General features: G+C 53.0%; 1 protein-coding gene across 1 annotated transcript; it reads right to left on the reverse strand.

Moving 5' to 3' along the window:
* Positions 1 to 9,503: 9,503 nt before the first annotated feature.
* Positions 9,504 to 10,019, reverse strand: KIAA0040. The gene has a single exon (XM_084266515.1). It carries the CDS (start codon positions 9,991 to 9,993, stop codon positions 9,664 to 9,666), a length of 330 nt encoding a protein of 109 aa, XP_084122641.1. The 5' UTR covers positions 9,994 to 10,019; the 3' UTR covers positions 9,504 to 9,663.
* Positions 10,020 to 24,028: the final 14,009 nt, after the last annotated feature.

A 24,028-nucleotide genomic window follows, 5' to 3' on the forward strand; every position in this document is an offset into this window, starting at 1 on the left:
TTCAAAATATCTTTCCATTATTAAACACACAGCGATCGCTGTATGATGTTGTTTCCTCAAATAGCAACTCAAAGAAGATATTTTTACTCTCCATCACTTATTTTGTATCATATGTTGCCCAATACACAGCGGAGTTTACGCCGCTGTAATAAAACAGAGTAGGGAAAATGTAGGTATTTTAGGAACAGCTGGTTAAGTGATAACTCTCTTTTATTGCACAAATGTTATCAACATACGGTAGCTATCCCATAACTTTATCAATCATGCGATGGACTAGGAATTCTGTCATTTAATCACAAGAGATGAATCACATCTGTAAAAAGATTAACGTAAACAACAACAATATCTAGACATTTCTGTACTTTTTTTACACAGGTGTCAAGGGCTACTACAAAACTAATACCGTATCTCATTTTACCTAACACCACACAAATTTTACAAAGAAGCATCGCTTATAAGCTGTGTTTGGATTCTGTAATAAGCATTTCACAGAATGCAGTGTTATTACTTGAAAAGCAGTCTCAGAAGCATGCTGTTCTTGTATTTATGTTAGAAATGGAAAAAAATTAATGTTAGCGACAATACTACAGGATTAGTGGATATTGATCTTACTGCTACTATAGGAAAACTATTTATTCTTTCAGTTTAAAAGCCCTCAGAGCCTGGATGCCAGGGGCTGCTTGTGGGCTGCCTGGGGAGGTTTCAGGCCAGGTATGTCTTTCAGTCCTGGCTCCTTTGGTTTGGGAGCTATTGCTGGACGTTTGGCAAGCTTTGAAATGAGTGCTGCTCAGGAGGTGATAATCCCCCTCTACTCTTCCCTGGTCAGGCTCCACCTGGAGTGTTCTGCCCAGTTCTGGGCTCCCTGGTATAAAAAAAGACAGGGATCTCCTGGAGAGAATGGCTAGAATGATGATCAAGGGCCTTTAGCATCTTTGCTACGAGGAAAGGCTGAGTGAGCTGGGACTGTTCAGCCTTGAGAAAAGAAGGCTAAGTGGGGACCTTATTAATGTTTATAAATATCTTAATTATGTAATGCAGGGGGAATTGGCCAGCCCCTTTTCAGTGGTCTGTGGGGACAGGACAAGGGGCAATGGCTGCAAGTTGGAGCACAGGAAGTTCCGCACCAACATGGGGAAGAACTTTTTCTCAGTGAGGGTGACAGAGCCCTGGAATTGGCTGCCCAGAGAAGTGGTGGAGTCTCCTTCTCTGGAGATATTCCAGCCCCGTCTGGACACCGACCTGTGCAATATGAGCTGGGGAGCTGCTTTGGCAGGGGGGTTGGACCCGATGATCTCTCGAGGTACCTTCCAACCCCTATGATTCTATGATTCTCTCTACTTCTCCCTCTCCCCTCTCCCCTCTCCCCTCTCCCCTCTCCCCTCTCCCCTCTCCCCTCTCCCCTCTCCCCTCTCCCCTCTCCCCTCTCCCCTCTCCCTCTCCTCCCTCTCCACCTCCTTCTTCTCTCCCTCTCCCTCTCCCTCTCCCTCTCCCTCTCCCTCTCCCTCTCCCTTTCCCTCTCCCTCTCCTTCTCTCCTTCTCCCTCTCCTTCTCTCCTTCTCCCTCTCCCTCTCCTTCTCTCCTTCTCCCTCTCCTTCTTTCTCCTTCTCCCTCTCCTTCTCCGTCGCCCTGTCCCCCTCTCCCTCTCCCTCTCCATCTCTTCCTCCCTCTCCTTGCGGAAATCAGACTCCACAGTCTGTAACGTTGTAAAGTAGGTATGTTTATTTGGGACGGGGCTGCATGGGGGGTATCTCCACCAAAGTCGTGCACACCAGGTAGCAACTCACTGTCTCAACTTATACTATCAAGTGTTACACATTCATGTGATTTTACCAAATGCCTGTATATATGCCTGACCCATCCCCGCTTTGTATTAAAATTGCTTCCAAGAACTCACGTCCATAAGTTCCTCTTGATTGCGGTTGCACATTGCCTCCTTGTGGCGGTTGGTGGTGGCGTCAGGATGAAGGCTGACGGCTCCTCTTCGTCACCGCTAGTAACCTTTTGTTTCTGCGCAGGCTCAGTCATCTCTTGGTTCTTACCCAAACTGCAGGGTCGGTTCTTACTGGCTCGCAAAGCAGCTTCCGTGGCTCCATCCCATTGTGGATAGAGATCTGATTTATATTAGGAGTGTTTGGAAGACCGATTGTAACTACAGGCAGAATCTGGCGATTAATAGTGTCTCTGCTTAGTGGAGGGTTAAGTGGTGTTAGAGAGGGGCAGTGGTAGACCCCTAACACCAGGTCTGGGTGCTTTAATGAAAGAAACTCCTGGTCTTTTCCCAGGGGTGAACTGGGAGCCATGGAAAGGCCATGAATTCTCCATCCCCTTTATTGAGATGAAGATCTGTCCTCAGTATTCCAGTAATGAGCCAGTCCTGGGGAGGAAAAAGAGGACTCTATCGGGGAAGAGGAAGAAGATCAGGACTTAAGTTGAACTCTGCAGGACAGTGCCCAAAGGTAATGATTCAGTACTTCTTAAGGTTAGATTCAGACAGCTTTCTCCAGTACACTGGAAACAATCACTGATGTGTGCCCAGAGACCTTCAGATCTGCAGCCCAGCCTGCTTGCAGCCTTTGGAGCTCCTGATGGAGAGACTGCTTGAGACTGGGAGGGGGCTTGTGGGGAGCATCCAACTGTAACTCCTCTGGTTGGCTAAATATGACAAGGACCTGCTCGGTTCAATGTATGCAAGTTCTATGAACTTCACATAAAATGAGCTTTAATACACCATAGTGTTTCTCTAAACCCAGGCAGGTAATTCTTCTGAATTCTGTGGCACCATCCACTTCAGAGTTCAAAAGATTAAATTTGCTCTGAAAATTTACATCCGGGCACTGTAAGGTACTGGAAATATGCCTTAATCGCCAACAGAACTGTCCCCCCTCTTTTTTCCTCTCACCTAACCAAACCTCATTCCTAGCACACTACATCACCACCACCAGCTCAGGCTTCCAAGGACCTAATGACTATTCAACGAGCCACCCAGAAGATATCAGGGGAGACATCAGGAGCCATTCACACACCGGGAGCCATTCATACATCCGACATTCTGTCATCCACACTGAAGCATTCCCACAAGCCAGGTGGAAGCTTGTGGCAATACAAAGGATGGCTACAAAAGGGAGCATTCAGCCATGGAAATGAATCAAGCAACATGGAGGAAGGGGAAACAATGAAGAATGAACGCATTGAAGGACAAACGAGGGAACGTTCCGCTTCCATTCGACCTGGAGACACTGAAGAATACCCTGCCGGATGGAATGCCGTAGCCTTGTGGTGGTAGATACACACACCCCCACCCCCCCACCCCGCCCCCATCTCTCTGTCTTCCTCTTTACCACACTCTCTCTCTCTCTCTCTCTTTTCCACCTTTTTATCTTTCTTCCCCTCTTTGCCTTCATGTTTGTTGTGGGTGAAAGAAAGCAGCTATAACCTTGACTCCGTTTCGAGTTTTAATTCTCTTCTCCAAGACTTGCAAAGAACTTTTCACAATAAAAGACCTAATCACTGGACATCACTCAGGGGTTAAGCCCAGATGCCCCCAGCCACCCAGAGCGATCTGAGGTTCGGTTGGAATGCAAGGGGGTTTAACCTCTGCCAAATTAAGTCTTGTCTAGGTTGTGGATCCTGACAGGCCCTATGGAGTGGGCCCCAGCACTTGGTCTCACATTTGGCTGCTTTTTTCCCCCTCACAGCCGTAAAGGTGAGCTTTATTTTCTTTGCAGATATTAAAATTCTGTACTACCAGTTACAACCAGGGAAGAAGAACGAGCTCACCAAACAATGCTTGCTCAAAGGCTTCCTTGTGTGAGCAGATTGGAACATGATTATCCTAGGTTTTAATGGCCTTTCTAAGCTGAATAATACATTTTAAAGAAACCTTCCCAGACTTTGAGGACGCAATATAATTACAAACAAAGGAGGTCTTAAAAATATTTGTCATCTGTGCTTTGGGTGGTAAAATAACCGCCCACACATTAAAACTTGACCTTTTCTAGAGAGATGGAGTGAAGCCCAGGCCCTTAGCGCTGCCGAGCAGTGGGGAAAGGCTATGGAAATTAAGTCTGGGATAGGGAACTGTGTGACCTCTTCCTGACTGAATACCTCCAAGCAGTTAACTGAACTGTTGCTAGTGGGGTCTGGCAGAGGAGAGCTAGCTCAAGATCACAGAATTGTAGGGGTTGGAAGGGAGCTCCAGAGACCACTGAGTCCCCTGACAAAGCAGGTTTCCTAGGACAGGCTGCGCAGAGAGGCATCCAGATAGGTCTCAAATATCTCCAGAGAAGGAGACTCCACACCCCCTGGGCAGCCTGTCCCAGGGCTCCCTCACCAGGAAGAAGTTTTTCTGCAGATTGGTGTGGAACTTCCTGTGCTCCAACTTGCAGCCATTGCCCCTTGTCCTGTCCCCACAGACCACTGAAAAGGGGCTGGCTATGTCCCCCTGTGTCCCACACTTCAAATATTGATAGACACTGATCAGATCCCCTCTCAGTCTTCTTTTCTCAAGGCTGAACAGCCCCAGCTCACTCAGCCTTTCCTCATAGGGAAGATGTTCCAGGCCCTTAATCACCTTCGTAGCCTCCACTGGACTCTCTCCAGGAGATCCCTGGCTTTTTTATACCAGGGAGCCCAGGACTGGACACAATACTCCAGGTGGGGCCTGACCAGGGCAGAGTAGAGGGGGAGGATCGAACCTCCTGTGACCTGCTGGCTACACTCCTTTTGATGCACCTAGGGATCCTATTGGCCCTCTTAGCTACCAGGGCACACTGCTGGCTCAGAGATCCCTCTGTCAGAGGTGAGTGCTGAATTCTTTGTAGTACTTTCAGGGCTGTGGCTCTTGGGTGGGCAGGCAGGCAGAGACTCAGCTGAACTGTGTTAGGATATCTAAACCCTGGTATGGGGGACGGAAGAGACACACAGAGGGAGGGGAGGAAAGGGAAATTGCACTTGAAGTGTTTTGCAGGCTTTGTGTTAAGAGCAGGAGAGAAGGGTGCAGGAATGTGATGAGGGTTCTTAGCTGTGGTGAAGCGATTTCTCCCTGTTGCCCTCTTGTCTGTAAGCAAGAACAGGTCTCACTGTGGTGTTCAGTTCAAGAGCACAGTGCAGACATCAGGAAGGTGAGTGAGAGGATGGGAGGACTGGACTAGCCTTGCACATGGCTGCTCTAAAGAGATGCAGGCATAACTGTGCCTGGCAACTCTTTCCTCTGCAAACCTCCAAGACAAAGCATGATGCCTTCTGAAAGCTGAATCTCACCTAAGAGTGGGGAATGTTCCATCAAGCAGTAAGCCTTTACCTCTGAAAAACAAAGTTCAAATGAAATACCTTATTTACAGTCTGAGGGATGGGGTGTTGCTTGTCTCCCCTAATTACAGGCCTCTATTTCACCAGGTAGGGCAGTGGAAGTGGTGGCTGTTAGAAAGCCAGTGTGGGAAGTTGGTATTTCCTGAACAGCCACAGGATGGCATCAGCTCTTCATGCTAGTGCAGGAGAAACGTCCCTGTATCCGGCCGGCCTCTGTGGAAAGACCTTTTATGGGTTAACCAGAGTCTGTGCCTCAGCTTTAGAAGCTGGGACTGCTCAGATAATGCGGTTTGTTTGCTGTCCAGAACTGGCTGTTCTGGTTTCAAGGCTCTGGCTGGTTGGAGTAGTCCCATAAAAATGTCCCAGCCTCTTACCGCCCTTGTTTTGCTCCACTAGCCAGACCTGTAAAGGTGACGCTGCAGTAGGGCGTTAAGAGAGTCTCAAAATCTTTGCTCACTTTGATTTTCTAGCCGGTGAGGTCTGCAACACACCCAGGGGCAGAAGTTGAATCCTGGTCCTCTCTGCCTTGGCCTCCCTGTGTTGATGAGCACTGCTCCCTTGCCAGAACCCAGGACCCATCTGGGGCTCGGTTAGGCACCCCACAGGCTGGATTCTGCGGAACACTGCTGTGGGGGGAGAGTTGGTGGATTCTTTGCCCACCTCTCCACTGTGCCAGGAGGAGGAAGGCGTTCTTTTCCCCAAAGATACCGTACTCTGAATGGTGTCATTGGGAGAGAAGGCAGAGGTGTCGTACTGCTTAGAAAGCAGTAGTGTTTCTTCTGGCTGCGGCTCTAGGCATTGCTGGCTGAATGAACAGAGGAAGAGTTGGAGAAGATCCTGTTCTTCCCTTCCCGTGAGCCTTCCTGGGCCTGTGGGGACAGTTTTTGCATCTCCTCCATCCCAAGACTGCTCTGGGACCCTCAGCTTCACCTCAACCCCTGCCTGTTTCTAACTTAGGACCCAGGAACCTCCCTTTCCCTCTACAAGGAGAGTAAAATCCTCCACAGCCCTCCTTCCCCAGTGCAGAAACACAGCTTTCCTTCTTCCTTCTACTTCTTGCCCTCAGGGAGTGGAGCTTGACTGTTCATTACCAAGGAGAGGCCATTAAACTTGCTTAAACCAATCTGCTGCTTTAAGAAAACCTCTGGGATCTGCATAGCTGGCTGCAGGCTGAGACTGCACAGCCTCTGCCTGCTGAGCTCTCCTGAGTCTTATCTGGGGCCAGGACACAGATAGGAACAAGCTTTCCCCAAGAAAATAAACACATGACTAAGTGCTACAGACACAGCATTTGTTTGCAGTGGGACTCGTTTATTTTTTTGCTTTAAAAAAATAATAATTGCAAAAATCTTGTGGGTGGGTGGGTGTTGTGTGCCCCCTCTCCTGTTGCGTGGATTGTTTAGGAAAATAAAAGGTTGGTACCGAAATGCAGCTGTGGGGAGGCAGCATGGAGGGGTCTGCGGAGCGGGAACCAGTAGCTCTTGTTGGTGTGGGTGCTGTGGGGTCACCGCTGCCCAGCTGATGGGACCCAGTGCACCTCTGGCTGTGGCTGCTGGTCTGCTTTTGTTTGGGAAGCAGTTGTTTCAGTGCATGGTGTGGCTGAGACAGCAACTCTTAAGGGAGTTGCCTCCCCACGCTCTGTGGGGCACAGAGCCTCAGAGCATGCATGGGTTGGATGGATCAGGGTAGGGCTGCATCCCTGTGCCTCCTTGCCCAGCTCAGGGCTGGATGTGAATGATGATCTTGGTGGGTTCTTGAAATTCAGACCAGGCTCTGAATTCCCCAAAGCCTGGGTTGGAGATGTTAGCCATGACACAGAACAGGCAGTTTTCTGACAGTTCTCTGATCCTTGTAGGAATCTCTTGCCCTTGCCTGAATTATTATTCACAAACGTTTCTGGAAAAGGACCTTCTAGCAGGGAGCCATACAGAGCCTGGCAGCTCCATGCCAGGTAGGCTGCACTCCGTTGGCAACAGCTGCCTCCATGCCCCTGCTTGTTCAGGTAAGCCTCCGGCCCCCTATCGTGTTTCCCTTCTCTCTGATTATTCCCCACCCTCGCCAACCCCCACCAACCCCCTCCCCACACCCCACCCCCTCCCCCACTCCCCCACCCCGATTCTTCCAGGCAGCACCACCCTTCCTCCCGAGCTGCTGGTGGCTCTCGATTGCAGCCGGAGCACCCACGTGAGCAGCCTTCCGGCCCTCCCGAGGAGGCTGCTTTGTCCCCCTGGTGAGTACGGAGGCAGGAACGCTGGGAAAAGTACCTGCATGGAGGAAAAGAGGGAAGGAAGAAGGAATAATACACACGCAGTGCTGGTTCTCTGGGGTCATGGGCTTGGGGCAGAGACCAGAGCTGTTCCTGTGTGTGTCTCTCTAGGATTAGGTGTGGCAAATCCTAATTTTTTTATTTAATAGCATTATACGTTGCTTCCTGTTTTGGGGGAGAAAGGAACCACTTATTTCAATGCTAACAAAGCAAGCTGGAAAAAAAGGCACATATGGGGTCAATTTAAAGGGCTGTGCAAGGAGGAGCCTGGTCTCCCAGCACAGCCACACAAAGCCAAGCCCTGTGATGTGATGTTAACATCACTGTGCTGTCCAAGTCGGACAAAACAGGCCACACAGGGACTGGGTGGCACAACCAACCACTCCTAAGTGGTGGCTTTACCCCCCTGCCAGTGCATGCCCTGGGAGCTGGGGGGGGGGTGCAGCATCGCTCTTGCTCAGGCTGGAAGCGGTCGTGGCTGGCAGCTCAGTCCAGACTTGCCCACGTGGGTTTGGCTGCTTGTCCCCCAGATGTCTGGCTCTGGCTGGCAGCTCTGGTCTGCTCCAGAAGCTTTCTTAAGAACTGGAAGAAAACAGGAAGATGACATCCAGTGTACAGGCGCAGGGCAAAAACCAGATGTGATGGGGTTTCTGATCACATGCACACATCCCTCTCTGGCAAAACAAGCCAAGGGAGATGAAGCCTGCTGGATTGGAGAGCATGGGGCAGAGGAGACTCCCAGCTCCTCAGGAGGTAGGCTGGGCACACAGGCATAGGGGGAGCAGAGTGTCAAAAACAGGGTGAGAATTGTGTGTGGTCCTGTTAGGTGCTGTGCCCTGCTGAGCATGCAGGGGGATACAGGATCTAGCCGTAAGACTCATCACCCCTGGGTGAGGAATGACTGTGGGCATGAAATTTCCTCCCCTCAGCTCTTACAGTACATCCTGAATTCCAGAGCTGTACAGAAGCCCTCCATGTGGCACACAGAGCTGCCTCCATGGCATCAGCTGGCAGTGGTGTGTGCTCGTGGGTCGGTGTGTGCACAGGGGCTGGAGGGAGAGGCCACTTCTGAGCGTGCTGGGTGAGCATGTCTGCCGCTTCAGTACTGCTGCGGTGCACCTAGCCCTGTAAGAGGGGCCTTTGGTCCTGCTCCTTAGTAGTCCTTCAATAAGTAACTCTAATGCCCATAGCTAAGCTTTCACGCAGCCTCAGCGTGTGTTTCCGCTCTTGCAGTAGCGTAGTGGGCTCTCTAAAGGCATATCTGTACAAAACAGACCTTCAAGGAAGACTTTTCTCTTGTATTTTTCTCTAAGTGCTGGTGCAAAAGGGCCATAGTCACAGCCTGCTCTTTCTTCCCTGCCTCCAGCCTTGGGTGGCAATGAGTCCTGCTTTGCTGCCTTAAGCTGGTGTCTTGAGGTCTCCAAGTTTGGGCTGAGGGCACCAGTTTTTGGATGCTCTCAGCCACTTTTGGTTTGGCGGCTGGGGAGATGGCACGTCTTTGAGCCCTGGGGTGATGGTGCTTTTTGCATCTCCAGTGTAAGCTGGGTTTGGATGGAGCCTAGATGGTCCAGTTGTGCCACCTCTGTGGCGGGGCGAGCAAACGAGGCATTGCCTGCGTGCAGCGCTGTCCGTGCTTGCGCGGAAGGAGCGGGCGGGTGGCTCAGTCTTGGAACGCACACAGGTCCTGCACACCACTTTGTCTGTGCTGTGATGCATGTGCTTGCATGCCAGTGCAGAGGGGGAGAGCCTTGCACACAGTTTGCTGTGTGCTAGCTCCATGCGTGTGCATTATGCTTGTGGCAGGAGAAGGTCACCCCGGCGTGCTCCGCAGGGCATGCGTCTGTCTGTCCTTTGCAGGCGGTTCTGGCCTGGGGCATGCTCTCACGGTGGGGGAGAAGGGGTTTGCACAAACCTGTGCCCAGCTGCCTTGCTATCTGCTGGCCCTTCAACGTGCTGGCGAGCTGCTGGGCTCAGCCTCTTTTGAAAGTCACTGGAACATGGCAGCAGCTTTGGCATCTCCTCACCCCTCGGAGCACATGCCTGAAAGGGCTGGTGGCTCTCAGGGGAGGGCCTGAACGCCCACCTCTTCACTAGATGGGCAAGGATGGTCTCTTGTCCAGCAAGAGCAGCTTGGGTTGAGCTGAGATCCACAGGTCCTCTTCATCCTTTTTCTTCTTCTTTTTCTTCTTGTTCCTCTCTGCATGCAGCTGCCCGTTGCTGCTGGTACCCCCTTTCTTCACACTTTTTCTTCTCCGGCTGCAGAAGCAGCAGTGGCAGCAGATGAAAATGACCACAATGAGGACAACAAAGGGCAGGCCCATCAGCACGGCCAAGCAGACGGTGTTGAAGATGCCCTCCTTATGCTTGGTACGGATTAGCTCCAAGATGGAATTAAAGAAAGAGCTGATCTTCTGCTCCATGTTTGCTCCCAGGCAGGCTGCCTGTGCCGCTCCCTCCGACTGAAGGCCCCTTGGGATACGTTCAGCTCCTGTAAACAGCTAATGGACCGCACAAGCCTCCTTGGATGGTACCTGCAGAGACAAGAAACCCTGCAGATCAGGGGCCTGCTCCCTCAGCAACTTTCTCCATGGAGCTACTGGCACAGCCAAAGCCTCAGCAAGGTGAGGTGTCTGCTGCCATGGGGGCCAGGCCATGCTGCTGGCCATGGTGCTTTGAGTGTGTCCCCATCTGAGAAACACTCCCCCAGCCTCTCTGAGGGTTCGTTCCTGGCCGGGGGAGTGGGCAAATAGGACTTTGGTTGGGCATCCCTACTTGCCTCGGTATCTGGCCAAGCACAAACCCTGTCCCCCGGACACATATCTCAACCCTTGCTTGGTAGCCGGAGTGTGGAGACTTCACAGCCCCTTGAATGGTTTACTGCCTGGCAGAGAAGAAATCTCTGCAGGATGAGCTTTCCTGGCCAGGAAGGGATGTGACTGGTATGGGTAAGGGACCACCACAGAGAAGGTATCACTGCCATCCGTGCTGGGATTCAACATGGATCTCTCCTTACCCCTGATCCATCCTGGGACAGGGTGTCTGCTTTGGACAGATGGTTTCTCATGGTCCGTGGCCTGGGACAGGCATCACAGAGGCAAGGTATGCCAGGTCCTGCTGCTCTAGCACCTGGGGTGCTGCTGGCAGGTTTGGGGTGGGGACTGTGGTTAAACCACCTGCATTTTTGATGGGGTTACAGTCAGTGGGACTCTCAGGTGGTGGGCAGGAGGACCCCAGTGAGTGGCCTTGCACCCATGGCTGCCTCTGCGCACCCAGGACTGGCTGCTAAGGCAGTGGGTGGGGGAGGACAGGGGTTGGCAGAGGATGGAGAAGCCGCCGCCATGCCTCACCTGGGAATTGCTCCAAGTGTTGGGTAGGGCTGAGGAGCATTTCTGCACCCTGACGTAAGGTTTTCCTCTGCCTCAGGGAGGGAGAGGTGCTGCTGAGTGGCAGGGCTCCCAGGGAAGCCCTCCTGCTACCTCTGCTTACGGCTTTTCTCCTGCCCTGCAGCCAGGCAAAGGTCCTGGGGTGGGGGGGTGGGGGGAGCGGTGTTGAGTTAGGGCAGGGGGCTTTATGCTGTGGTTTTGGGGGTTGGTTCAATACAGGGGGTTTCCAAATTATGGGCTGTGCAGATGAAAAGCTGGCAGGAGCAATATCAGGCTCCAGTATTTCACCCTCACTCAGCATTTTACATCAGTATCTTCACCAGCCTGTGGGATTCAAGCCCTGCAGCCTCTTGAGGAAAGCCCGACATCACTGTGTGCACAGGAGGGGAAACTGAGGCACAGTAAAAAGAAAGCTTCCATATGGCAAAAACCTCAGAGGTACAGCCCGAACTCCAGAGGTGTCCTAGAGGGATTGATTCACTTGTCCTCTGTGACCACTGCCTATTTGGCTCTCCCCTTGGCAGCTCTCGCAGAGCCCGAGCACCTCTGGGTGCCCTTCCCTTCCTGCCCAGGCTTGTTATGGTCAAAGCCTCCTTGTCTGTAGTGCTACGTGACATCTTTCCTGCTTCTGTGTCTCAGTTACTGCTGCTCAGGCACTTGCTAAGGGATGCTGCTGTCTGGAACCAAACATATTGGGAGCTGAGTCCCTGTCCCAAGGGAAAAGGATGCTCTGGTGCCACTCGTGTCCTCCCGCCTCACTTTGCGATGACACCCAACCTCCTCATGAACAGCAAAGCTGCCTGTCTGGCCCAAAAAGGAACCTGTGAGTCCCACCCAACCCCACCCATAGCCCTTGCGCTGCTGCCTTGGCCCTGGGGAGGAAGTGGGGCCATCCTGCCAAGGTGTGAGCTGGTGGGTAGCCCCTAAAGAAGTGTATCCTGAGGGAAAACCTGCCCAACTGTCAGGACCCCAAAAGCCAAATCCTCTGTCACAGAAGTGGAGCTCTCCATTTGGGACTTCAAAAGTGCTCAGATGCTATCAAAAAGAAGTGGTTCACCCACCCTGCCCCTCAAGCAAACAGACTGGCTGCTGCCAATTTACAGTTCTGGTCTGCACAAGACTGTGGCTGAGCTGCCTGCAGTTAGCTGGTGGCTTCTCTTTTGAAGGTACACGTAGGAGACGCGATGGAAAACAGACATATGAATGGCTGGGGGTGCCTGTCCGAAAAACTGGCATTTGAGATTGACCAGATGAAAGACCCATTTCTGGGAGGCAGGCTGGGCTTTGGTGAGAGGGAAGCATTTGTAGCTAATGTTTTAGTGCTGCATCTTCCCGTTTCTGCTTGCTAGGAGGGAAAGTTTATATATATATATATGGTGGGGTGTGTTTTTTTGGAGGGAGACAAGCAGGGTTGGGGAGAGGATGCCAGGCATGCAGCCAGGAGGGATGGACGGTGCTGCAAGAGGCAGAAGAGCCTTTTCATCCCCACCTCTATTGCCAAACTGCTTCCCAGCCTCGGGAAACAGGCTGCTCCCTGCATTGCCTCATTCCCCTTCCCGGCAGCGGACGGTGCTAGCATTGCTGTCCCTACCTGAGAAATCACAGGCTGCCACGGAGGGCTCAGAGGCTGAAATCCCATCCTTCCCCTTCCTTGGAGCTGGTGTCCATCTGTACAGCTGTGCTGCTGCTCACAGGGGAAATAAGCAAGGGCTCTCTGGGTGCCGGTCTCTGCTATCTGCTGCCCGCAGGTGCTGCAAGCAAAGAGTGAGGGGGAGTAGTGGTGAGAGCTGCTTCTTAAAACTGCTTCCTGTCCCAACTTCCATCCTGGCCCAGGCCTTCTTCCTTTTTTTGAAGGTGGTTCTTTTTTGGGACAGCTGTACTAAAGGTTCAGCTGCATCACATATCCACGGAGCAGCTTTTCCTCGCCCTGAATCATCTGCGTGCAGCAGGTTTGCCATTTATCCATAAATATCCTAACAGCTCATTATCCAGGCAGGAACACTGGAGGCCTATGATACACTTCACTCCAAAAAAGAAGTAAAAAAAAAAACAAACCCTCCAAAAAAACCCAAAAGAGAAAACAGGATGTTCAATTTTATTCCTGCCCAGCACTGCTTTATACTTATTGCCTCTAAAGTTCTGGGGAGGGAAGAAGGGCTGGAACTTCCTTTTAAACCTCTAATTAATTGTTTGCAGAGATTATATTTAAAAAAAAAAAAGTTAAATAAATAAATCAGAGCCCTTTGAATTGTTTCCACTTTAAACCAGAGCTGAATGATCTTACAGAGGCCTTCGCTGCTGCTTCCTGGGAAGCGCCCAGCCCAAGACGTGAGGGGACCCCCGAGCAGCAGGGATGTGGCAGAGCATCCCTTGCGAGGGGAAGGCAGAGGTACCTGCCACCGCCCTGAGCGAGCAGCACTGAAATCCCAGGGCCACCTCCTTTGAGCATGACTCCGCAGCTGGTTTGTCAAATGCCTTTTCTTTTGGGTGCGTGCATCGCCTTTTGTTTGGCAGATGAAGGGATGTCTGTGTGCTAAATAAAGAGGTTCTTCAGATTAAAATAAAAGGGAAGGAGAAAGTGGAAAACTGGTGCCTTTTGAGCCACAGCTCCCAGGGCAGAGGGGTTACGCAAGGCCACCCATTGCCAGCTGACAGCCCGTGTGCACTGCAAGGAGCTGAGATCAGAAGTCCCTGCTGCTGCTCGGTTTGGTGCCCCAGCAGCATCTCCCCTTAGAGAGGGGATCACCAGGGGGACCTGGTCACCACGGGCGCAAACCAGGTGCTCAACGGACATGAAGCTGCAGTTGGGAGGTTGGCTGGGTTTTTTGGGGTCAGCCTATGGGACCAGAAAATGGGACAAAGAAGGTTCTAGGAGACAGGGCAGAGTCTCAGGGAGGGCTGCTGAATGCCCTACTAAATGAGCTCTTTGTTTTTGGGTAGCTGGTGCTGTCAGCAAGACAGGGGAGAGCTGACATGGTAACTCAGCTTGGGAAATCCTCTGGCCAGGAACAGACGTCTCTGTCTGATGGCAGCTCTGCATGGCTTGTGTAAATTTTAATTGAAGTTGGGTGTCCAACACGAGGTTCTTTAATCCACCTTGGCTCTGAAAGAGCCGTTTTTCAAGGGTGGAGAGCATCCGCCACTCCTCCAGAGTTATGGGTGGCCATGGGTGGAAAACAAGCTCCTTTTGAGGGCTGGCTTGGGATGGGATGGCACCGCAAACCGTCAGCATGCACAGCTCACCTGGCCAAGCTGGAAGGGTAAGGGCTGCCAGCCTGAGTGTGGGGAAATCGAAACGGGGGGGGGGAGGGGGTGGTGGTGGTGTTGGGGGGTGTTGCCTTGGCAATGCTGGCTTGCCCACATCCCGTGTATTGCAGAGAAACCGCAGCAGCTGTGGATGGAGGTTAGAGTTTGTAGAAAAGCTGCAGTTCGCTGGAAACAGGATGGCAAAGGGCTAGAAACCACAGCCCAGGGTTAGCGGGACAGAGGGTAGAGAGCTGGAGATGGTTTAGAACCTGATTTTGCAAGATTAAGTCCTTGAGGCTCAATCCATAACAAGCTCTTAGGTCCATATGAAGTTTCCTCCAGCCTAATAAACCTCAGCCCACCTGACATACAGCCTGGCCCAAGCAGGAGCAGGATACTCTAAGGTCCTTCTCCCTGCATCCACCTTGAGAGCAGAGGCAGCCCCAGAGAAAAATACACCCGCAGCCCTGAGTGCTTCTGGGCTCTTTTAACTCCCCTGTGCTCGGTGACTGGTGGCCACCCAGGACTTACCAATGTGACAGGAAAGTATCTACCCTGCAGCCACTCCCCCCCTCTGCCCCCCCTCCTTCATGCTGATGAGACCTCACTTCTAGTGAGACTGTGCTTCACACTGTTTGATGCGAAGTGGTGCAAAGCAGGAATAGCAATATTAAACTTGACCGTTTTGTGCTGTTATTGGCTTTATACCGGCTTTATGCCCACTTTCCACTGGTGGTGAGAGCTAGGAGTGAGTCTAGAAGAGGCTCGTTTCTCTGTCAGAGCCTGGAGTTCTCTAACACGACTGCCCAAAGAGGCTGTGGAGTCTCCTCTGGAGACATTCAAACCCTGCCTGGCTGCCTTCCTGTGTGATTTAGTCTGGGTGATCCTACTCAGGCAGGTGGGTTGGACTAGATGATCTTTCGATGTCCCTTCCAAACCCTGATGTTCTATGATTCTGACCCAGAGACGCAGCTACACACACACACCCCGCAGTGACATCTATTTTCCCGCTTGCACCTGCAAATGGACTTAAAGGGAAACTGGATGAAACCTGACACGGAGGGAGAGCAGTTTCCCTATTGCTCATTGCTTCTTTGGAAACAGTGAATAACGAAGAGTTTTGCTGCTGCTGCTCTCCCCAAACTCACAGCCGGCTCTGGAGCTCTTCCTCAAACATTAAAAAAATAAACACTGAAAGCCACCACCCAGCAAACGAAACCAGCTAAAGATCTATTGTCCTCCCATCGCCATCAACGCCCCCAGCCAGAAGCAGCATGCCGAGGCTTTCATCCCCCGAAGGGAGTGATTTGGAGAACTACTGATAACGAATGTTGGATAACAGGGTTAAAGTGAAACTATTTTGCAAGCTGCTCTCCAGCAGCTGGCTCCGCCGTCGTCACCATCTGCGCGCGCAGGGCTGCTGCCAGCCCTGGCATCGGGGTGCATCCCGGCCGAAATGCCTGGTTTGGCTTTAGGAAAGCGCCACTGTCACCCCCAACAGCACTGAGAGCCCCTTGGAGCCAGCCCAGTGCCCTCAGCAGCCCGGTACAGACAGCACTTGAACCCCCGGGCTGGCGGGCAGCCCTTCCCCAGCCCACTTGTGACCTTCCCTGGGGTGGACCGCAGGTATTTTTGGTTGCGTGAGGTGGCCCCGTGGCTCTCCTGAGAAGAAGTTGAGGCACAGTTTGTTGGTATAACCTTACCTCCAGCTTTCACGACCCGACAGCCCCCCCCCCCACGCCCCCTTCAGTGTTGGGCAGGCCGCCTTCTGACACATGTTCCCGGAGAGCTGGTGACTCTCAATCGCCATTTCCTATCGCCACTGGCCCCGTCATCCGGACCACTGCCCCAACCCCATCTCCGCAGCTGCCTGCCTTGCTCCCCGGGAAGGGGGGTGGGGGGGGGGGGGTGGAGGGCGGGGGGCGTACGGGCAGCGGATGATGTGGCCTTAAAAACAAGGCGGAAAAAAAGAAAGCAAAACAGAAAAGCTTTGGCTAACAGCAGCCCAGGCTGACAGCCCGGGAAGCCCGGCTGGGGAATATCCCGGGGCAGCTTCCCCCCAGCCCCCACCCCGGACCCCCATCTCCCGGGACCCCGCATTCCCCGGCCAACCTACCTCCACAACCCCCTCGGCTCGTCGTCTCCCACCCGGCCCAGCGGAGGCTCCCGGCGACCGGAGGAAATGGGACGCCCCATCCTGCCTGCCTCCGCCCCCGGCCCGGCCCCGCCGCCCTCCCGGCCCCACCTGGGGCTCCGCGCCGCGCCCCGGCCCCCTCCCTTCCTCCCTCCCGCCACCCCAGGCGCTGAGCGGGGATGGTGCGGGGAGAGTGGGGAGAATGAGGGGAGACCCCGGTGCGGGGTCCAGGGCGCTCAGGAAGGGCCGGGGAAGTTGGAGTTGTTTAGCCTGGGAAAGGAGCACCGGGGGGAGGTATGGAGCCGGGCCCGAAACGTGCCAGAAAGCGCAGGGAAGAGGGGGAGAACAAAGTGTTTCCCTTCCCGGGAGGGAGGCAAGGGCTTCGGGCAGCAGGGATCCCCCCAGAAACCTTCCGTACGGGCTCTGCGGGTGCGGTGATGCTGCTCCTCTTGTTGGGAGGCTTTTAAGGACGGGGCAGACCTCTGTCCCCTGAAACTGGATGCCGGGACTGTCACCCTGTCACCACTGTGCCACCCGGATGCCCACTCTGCCCATGGAAAGGGGGATGCTGCAGCCGAGTGGGAGCTGATGGAACATCATCACAGGAGGGGATGTCCCGGGGGCTGCTCTCCGCTGCTCCTGCAGCATTATGGGTGCTGGATAATGGGAGATAATAAATGGGGATTCAATCCAAGGAACGTACTCTGGGCTGTGCAGGGATGCAATATTCCCAAAGTTGGATTTCAGTGCAGTTTGGATTGCCATCCCCAGCCCTCACTTGCTGCTCTCTCTCCATCTTACTTCTTTTTCCCTTCCATAAGAGGGATATCCTATCCAGGAACCGCCAGATCCTGATGGCTTTCCCATCCGGAGTTCAACAGTCTCTGTGCAGCGTCGCAATGTCGACAGCCGGGCAAGCTGCGACTAGAAAAATGTTTTGCTGGAATTTTTTCTGGCCAGCTTGAATCCTTTCAGATTACAAAATCCCTGCACTCGCCTTTCTCCCTGCTCTATCCAAAGTCAGCAGCTTTGCTTTTCCCCTTTGGCCTGCCTTGGTGCTCACCCATTGGGATGGGATGGTCAGGGCTGCCTGAGCCTTTGAGGCTGCTGGAAAACACCCCCGTACCCCCAGTGCTACAGCCGGGGAGCAGGGCTGCGCCAGGAACGTGAGAGAAGGGGCAGAGAGAGGGGTGGAGGGATGGAGGATGCAAGCTGCCTGCCAGCCTCGACCACCCCTGCTGCCCTCTGTCCCGCTGCCTTCATCCCGGTGCTGGGGCCGGAGGGGGGAAGAGATCCCAAGAAATGCACAGTCCTGGCTACAACTTGTGCTAAGGGCCTCCTGGTAGCCTTTGGCAAGGTGTTTGTGTGCTGCAGGAAGTACCAAACCCTTTTATCTTAAGGTGTGCTGCTTGCTTATGCCAGGAAATTTTTCCTTGGTTTTATGCTACAGGATGGGGATCCCTGGCCTTTTGCACCATGTTCATGGCTCACTCCATCCCATCCCATCCCATCCCATCCCATCCAGGATCACCCTGTCCTATCTCACCCCATCCCAGCTCACTTCATCCCAGCTTGCCCCATCCCATCTCCCCCCCACTTGCTGAGCTGCGACAGTCCCCACATTTACAGGCACACAATCCCACCCATCACCCTATGAAAACACCTTCTGCAGGGCATGCAGAAGCCACCTGGGTGCTGGCAGTCACCCAGGGGACACCCAACCACCAGTATAACATCACCTTCAAAGCCACCTGTAATAGGATTGCCTGGGAACATTTATTAGGAGCAGTCCCTAAAGGCGAGCATCACCAGAGGTGTCAGGCTTGGGGCCACCTGACCGCGGTGCCGAGGGACTGGAAGCCCTGCCCGTCCCCAGCCGCGCTGCGCTGCGGTGGCTGGGAGGTTTGCTTTGATCCCTGGGCAAACAGCCTTGCTGGGGCTCAGCACTTTCGTGTCACTAATTTGATTTGGCAGAGGCCATGTCGAGGGAGGAACTGCTGGTCTGGGCAATGTCCCTGACTTTTAGGGGGCCCCTCTGAGAAGGGTGTTTGGCATGTGCTTGGCTTCAGGAGGGAACATTGTGGTGATGTGGTGGAGCTGGTGTGCACCAATAACGCTGACCTCACCAGTTAAACCTCTAGTGATGCTGCCACCTGTAAAGAAGAATGTTGATGCCAGCAAGTGTAGCAATACCAGGAAATGGAGTGGGGACGCATCGGATACACTTGGAATTAATGCAAGGATATACAAATATAATCGGTCAGATCCCAGCTCTTTCTAGCCTGGCACCCTCTTCCTCACAGGAGATGCTTTGAAAGGACTCAAATGCCACTTGATGCTTGACTCTATCAGTGTCTTCTGCAGCTCCTTTCTGTGTCATCTGAACAAAAAGGTCCTTTTTTTGAGGCTGGGTTTGACTCTGCCACCTTCTAGTTCTGTTTGGTATCCAGTGTATTGGGCTCCCAGGGATCGCACTTTGTTTTCCAGAAACTTGAATGTGTGAGAGGAAGCTGACTCAGCTGCTGGTGAATCACACCCACTCCAGATCACACGTCTCTCTCTCTCTCTCTTTCTCTGCTTGCTGGTGCCCCAGGCCTGGGACCAGCTGGAAATCAAATCCCACCTCGAGCCCCCAGTTTCCATCCATCCTTCCCAAACTCCTTATTTCCACACAAGATCAAAGTCTTTCCCATGCTAAAAAGCTCCCCTCCTCCCTGGTAATTTCCAGTTCCTCCAAGATCTCCTCAACCTCTACCTTTATTTGGAAAATACTACTAATTTCACACTGAAAATAAAAGCCACCTCCTGAGTTTGGTAGTTTTTTTCCTCTTGTTTCATTAGGCCCAGCTGATTGGGGGTTGGACTTGATGATCTCTCAAAGTCCCTTTCAACTCCTACGATTCTGATTTATTTACCAGTTTGCCCAATTACAGAGCTGGGAGCTCTGTTCCTGCCTTGATAACAGCCAGCTGGTACCCAGGCCTGACCTATTTGCTTTTCCCTTAGTGTGGTGATGTGGTGGAAGATGTGAAGTCACTGCAGATGTGAGTACACCTTCCTTCCTAGGCTGCCTGTTCTGCTCTCTGGTTGTAACTTCTGCTTACGGACACTGGCCTGGCTTAAAGTAAGCAATGGAAAACTCTGCTCCCAGAGGAACATTCCTCTCATTTTTCCTCCCCCTGTTCTTGCATTTTCCCCTCCCAACAACAAAAAAAAAAAGCCTGCAGTTTAGGCACCGAAAATAAGGCACAGACAAAAATAGCAGCCCTTGGTATTTACTTTAGCAGCAGCAACTGGCTTTGGAGGAGAATGGGAAGGCAGAATGGGATGGGGTAGTGGCTCTTGTGGCGGTGGAGGATAAACACTGGGCTGCTGGTTTGGGGGTTGGCAGGCTGCCTGGCTGCTGCTTCATCCTCTCCTCTCCCCCATTTGGTGCCTGCAGGGCTTTGTCCCCCCTGGGAATGGGGAATCCCGGGGGGTGGGGGGATGTTTAGGCATCCCAGTCCCACCTGGGTCCCCACCCGGTGGGTACAGTGGTTTGGGGGTGCCCTCAAGTGCCCAGAGTTTGGCTCCCCATGGGTAATGGTGGGGGGAAGTCCCCCAAGCTGTTGAGGTTTTGGGAGGTGCCCCTTCCTCACCCATCACCTGGGAGACTTTGGGTAGTTGTTGAGGTGGGTCCAGGTCTGCTGGAGCATTCCTCCCTGGTGCTTTGGGGAAGGAAAGGGGCTGGGCTGGGGAGCAAGGTGGGGGCCTCGGGTGCAACCTTGAGTCCTGCTTGATGCTCGTGTTGAGCGAAGATGGGGCACAGGGGCCTGAATGTGTTCGGGGGTGGGGGTGTTTTTCTGAACCTGCTGGGGTGGGAGCAAGCAAGAGATGGCAGCTTGGGGCTTGTTTCAGTGTGTGCTGAGGGGTTTGGGAGGAAAGTGGTCAGGCTTTGTTGTTGTCTTAGAGCTGCTGATTGTTTGGCCTGAGTGAGCCTTCAGGAACTCCTTCCTGAGGAAATCCTACGGGCAGCGCAGTCAGTGGGTGAGGGGGAGGTGGGGAAAGCACTGGGCATGGGTAAGTCCCGGCAGTGTGACGTGGTACCTGCCTGTTCAGGGACAGCTCAAGAGTTAGTGAAGGCCAAGGGATGAAAACCTGTTAGTGAATGGGGGGGGGGGTCTCCTTCCCCCGCCATGGAAATGGGGCCACTGGTCCCACACCAGGAGGGCTGGACCAGAGGCAGAGGAGTGAGTGATGCCTGAGCATGGCTCCGCTGGCCCCAAGGAGCAGCCTGTCTTCTCATCTCCGTGCTTCCTCCCAGAGCAGCTGTTCCTGGGGGCTTCCCATGTTGGGTGGGTGTAGGATCTGGTCTGCCAAGGTGGTGGGTTAGGTGAAGAATCTGTTGTGCCAACTGTCCCCTCCAGGATGGTCCTTCCTCGGGCTCAGGCCCACGGTGCTAAGGAGCAGTCAGCATCCATCCATTCATTCCCCTGCAGCCCAGACAAGGCAGGGAGATCCAATCCCATTTCTTTAATAATAAGCAGTTGCCAAACTATTTTTTTTTTAAATGCTTTTATTAAAACTTCCATAATAAAATTCCAGTGGGAGAAGCTTTTCCTGGAGATCTCCCGTCCGTCAGCTTGGGGCCATGTGAGGACTCTTGTCCCTCACAGTGATGTTTTGTGCTGCCCTTGGGGACTTAGTTCCTGCCTGGGGATGGGGACTGTTTGACCCTTGCTCTTCATGGTTCAAAGTCATCCTCCTCCTCCTCATCATCATCTTGTTTTCTAACAGGGGGCTGGGCAAGGAGGATGCAGCTGTGTGCTGTGGTTCGGGCAGGGGGGCTCAGTGGGGGTTTGCTGACCCTGGGTGGGGGGAACTGAGAGCAAAATGCAAATCATGCTGGGTGAAAGAGGAAAAGCGCAGTGAAAGCCTTTCTCCTGGGGGTGGGGGGATGTTTCTTTCTGCCTCCCACGAGGGAGACTGAGTTCCTTTATTTGGAGAGGGTGCTTATGATGCTGGAGCAGGGAGAGGTGGCCTGACGTTGTGTGTGAGGAACCAATACCAGACGACAAGGGTAGATGCCAGCTGTTTTTGGCATGACTTGAGGGTGGGAGGGGATGTGGGAGCAGGGTGATGGCTGGAGCCTGTCCCCAGAGGCAGGAGGATGTCAGCTGCCAGTGATGTTCCTCACCCTCCATCCCCTATGGTGCCCCTCTCCTGCTCACCCATTTCCATTGCCTTCTCCTGAAATTCGTAGAGGGAGGGTATCCCACTTCACACACAGACATATATACACACCCTCGCTTTCTGGGAGGACTTTTTTCTTTTAAACACTTGCAGAGTTCCTTCCTTCAAGCCCCTCTCTCGTGGCGATGTCACCAAATGCTGGGCATGGTGCGGGGACAAGGGGCTCTTGTGGCAGACAGAGGCGGCTTGTGTTCTCAGCAGCATCCTGGTGCATCCCGCAGCCATGCCTGGGTCTGCAGGGTCACAATGCTGGGAAGATAACCTGAGAGGGAGCAAGAGGATTAGCCATGCCACTGGGAATAAGCGTGCTCATACATCATGTGGTGGAGGGCTTCACATCGCCAGCATCCCTACCAACAGCAGAAAGCAATCTGAAACGCAGGGAGGGGGAGAGGTGCTGCTCTGAGCAAGTCCCTAATCACAGCTCAGCTTCAGTGCTTCTGCCTCAAATGCAACGCATGGTTTGGGGGTTGTTTTTTGCTGGGGAAAATCACTGAAATGGGCTGGGAGCAGAGAAGCCAGTGCATGTCAAGGCTGTGGCGTGGGGAAGGGACAGTGAGCCTGTGTTCACAGCACACCTCATCCTGCAGAGAGGGGACAAACCAACGATGTGTGAAAGCCCCACGTTTAGATTTGATTAAAAGAGGTTTAATTTTTATTATTTTTAATTTTCCTCTGCTCTATACAATTAAGCTTCGGAGCTCGTAGCTGCAGGAGTTGATAAATTTAACAATGGGTTGGTGAGCAGCACGTCCAGGCTTCTGAGGGGGAATTAAAACCCACAAAGGTTAAAAATAGTGCTATAGAACTCACATCCCACAAGGCATGAGGCAGCTGTGAATTCAGGGGGCGAGGATGCCCCTTCATGGACCCACTCCAGCCTTGCATTTCCTCCCGCAGCCCTGCTTACTCCTGGGTGAGCCTTTCCCTTGCATTGTTTTTTGGGGGTGAGGTTGGAGGGTGTTTTGTTGGGAATGAGTTGCTGGAGCTCTAGGTTTGGGACATATGCCCAGAACCCTTGCTGAGGACCTTTGTATGCCCTCCTGATGTTTTCTGGTGGCACAAAGTTCCCAAGCATTGCTCATGCAAGAAAGGGACTTCGTTAAGAAGGCTGTGATGAAATATCTCTGTACAAAGTGCAGATGGGGGAGTGCTGATGGTGGGATGCTCTGCAGTGGCTGGAAGTACCTGAAGAGGAGAGTGGCTGCCCACAGTGTGGCTGTGCTGCCTGCAGGTTCTGCCTGCACAGTCTCAGCTGCCCAAGGAGGTGTGCTCCTTGGAGAGGCTGGAAGTGTGAGGTGCCATCATACGTGATGCTGCAGGATCATACATGATGGCTTTGAACTATGTTAAGAGGGAGAAGCCTCTGCAATGAGGGTGGTGGGCACCTGCAATGGGCTGTGGGGCAGAAGCTCCCTGGAGGTTGGTGTGGTGGGATAGAATACCTCTCTGAGCTTAGGTCAAAGCTCAGAGAGTATAGGAGAGGGCTTGTGCTAGTTGTCGCTGTGTGCTCATCCCATCTGAGCCATGGAGCTGTGCTGTGGCTCTGGTTGTGGGAAGTGGGTTACAGTCTGGAGGGATGCTGTGTCTCCACATGCTCCTGCCTTCTCTGAGCACTCATCTCGAGCACTGTGTGTCCACCTCTTAATGGAGGTCTGTGTTTCCTCAAGCTCTCTTTGGGTGCTCTGAAGGGATTTTGAGGTTCTGTGACCCCCGCCTGGCCCCAGATGTGCTGGATGGGGCACAGTGGAGGGTGCTGCCCTTCTCTAAGGCACAAAAAATTAATCCCACCATGTTGGATCAAGTGCTTGGCCAAGCAGGGCGAGACCAGGGTGGCAAGCACTGGTGCAGGCAACCTTTCCTCCCAATCCCATCCCTCTCCCCAGGCCCCTACAAGCACAGGAGAGAGACCTGGGGCTTGTTGGAAAAGTCTTCCCTGGCATTGACTCCCTTCAGACGTGAGAAGGGTCATTCAATGCAGACAACCGAGCCTGTCTGGCTTCAGGCTGTGTTTTGCTGCGCCGGTGGCTGTGGACAAGGAGACAGGGGATCCCCACGCTCACAACTTCCTTTTTTTGGGTGGGTTTTTTTTTCTCCCCCTGTTCAAATTAGAACAAGAAAGGGAAGCTGAGAAGCTGCTGCAATGCAAATCCCCCTGTTTTGTCTGTCTGAAATTAGATTTAGAAAACGTTGAAGCAGTCTGGCAGAAAGAGCTTCTTTCGGGCTTTCTCATCCCACCTCGCTGTGTGTCAAGCACAGAAACTTAAGATGAGGAGGCCTAAATAAAGTTTGTGTGCGAAACGAGAAGAGACTTTCAGAATCCTCTGCCATTCCTGTCTCTCCTGGACCTTGGTTTTGGTTTTGTTGGAGCACATTATGCTGGGAAATAGTCTCGCAGTTGGGTGTTTCAATGGGGTTTCCATTGTGCTGGGGCCAGACTGGTGTCTGAATCAGGAGGAC

Source organism: Gallinula chloropus, assembly GCF_964237585.1.
Source record: "Gallinula chloropus genome assembly, chromosome: 6".
NCBI lineage: Eukaryota > Metazoa > Chordata > Aves > Gruiformes > Rallidae > Gallinula > Gallinula chloropus.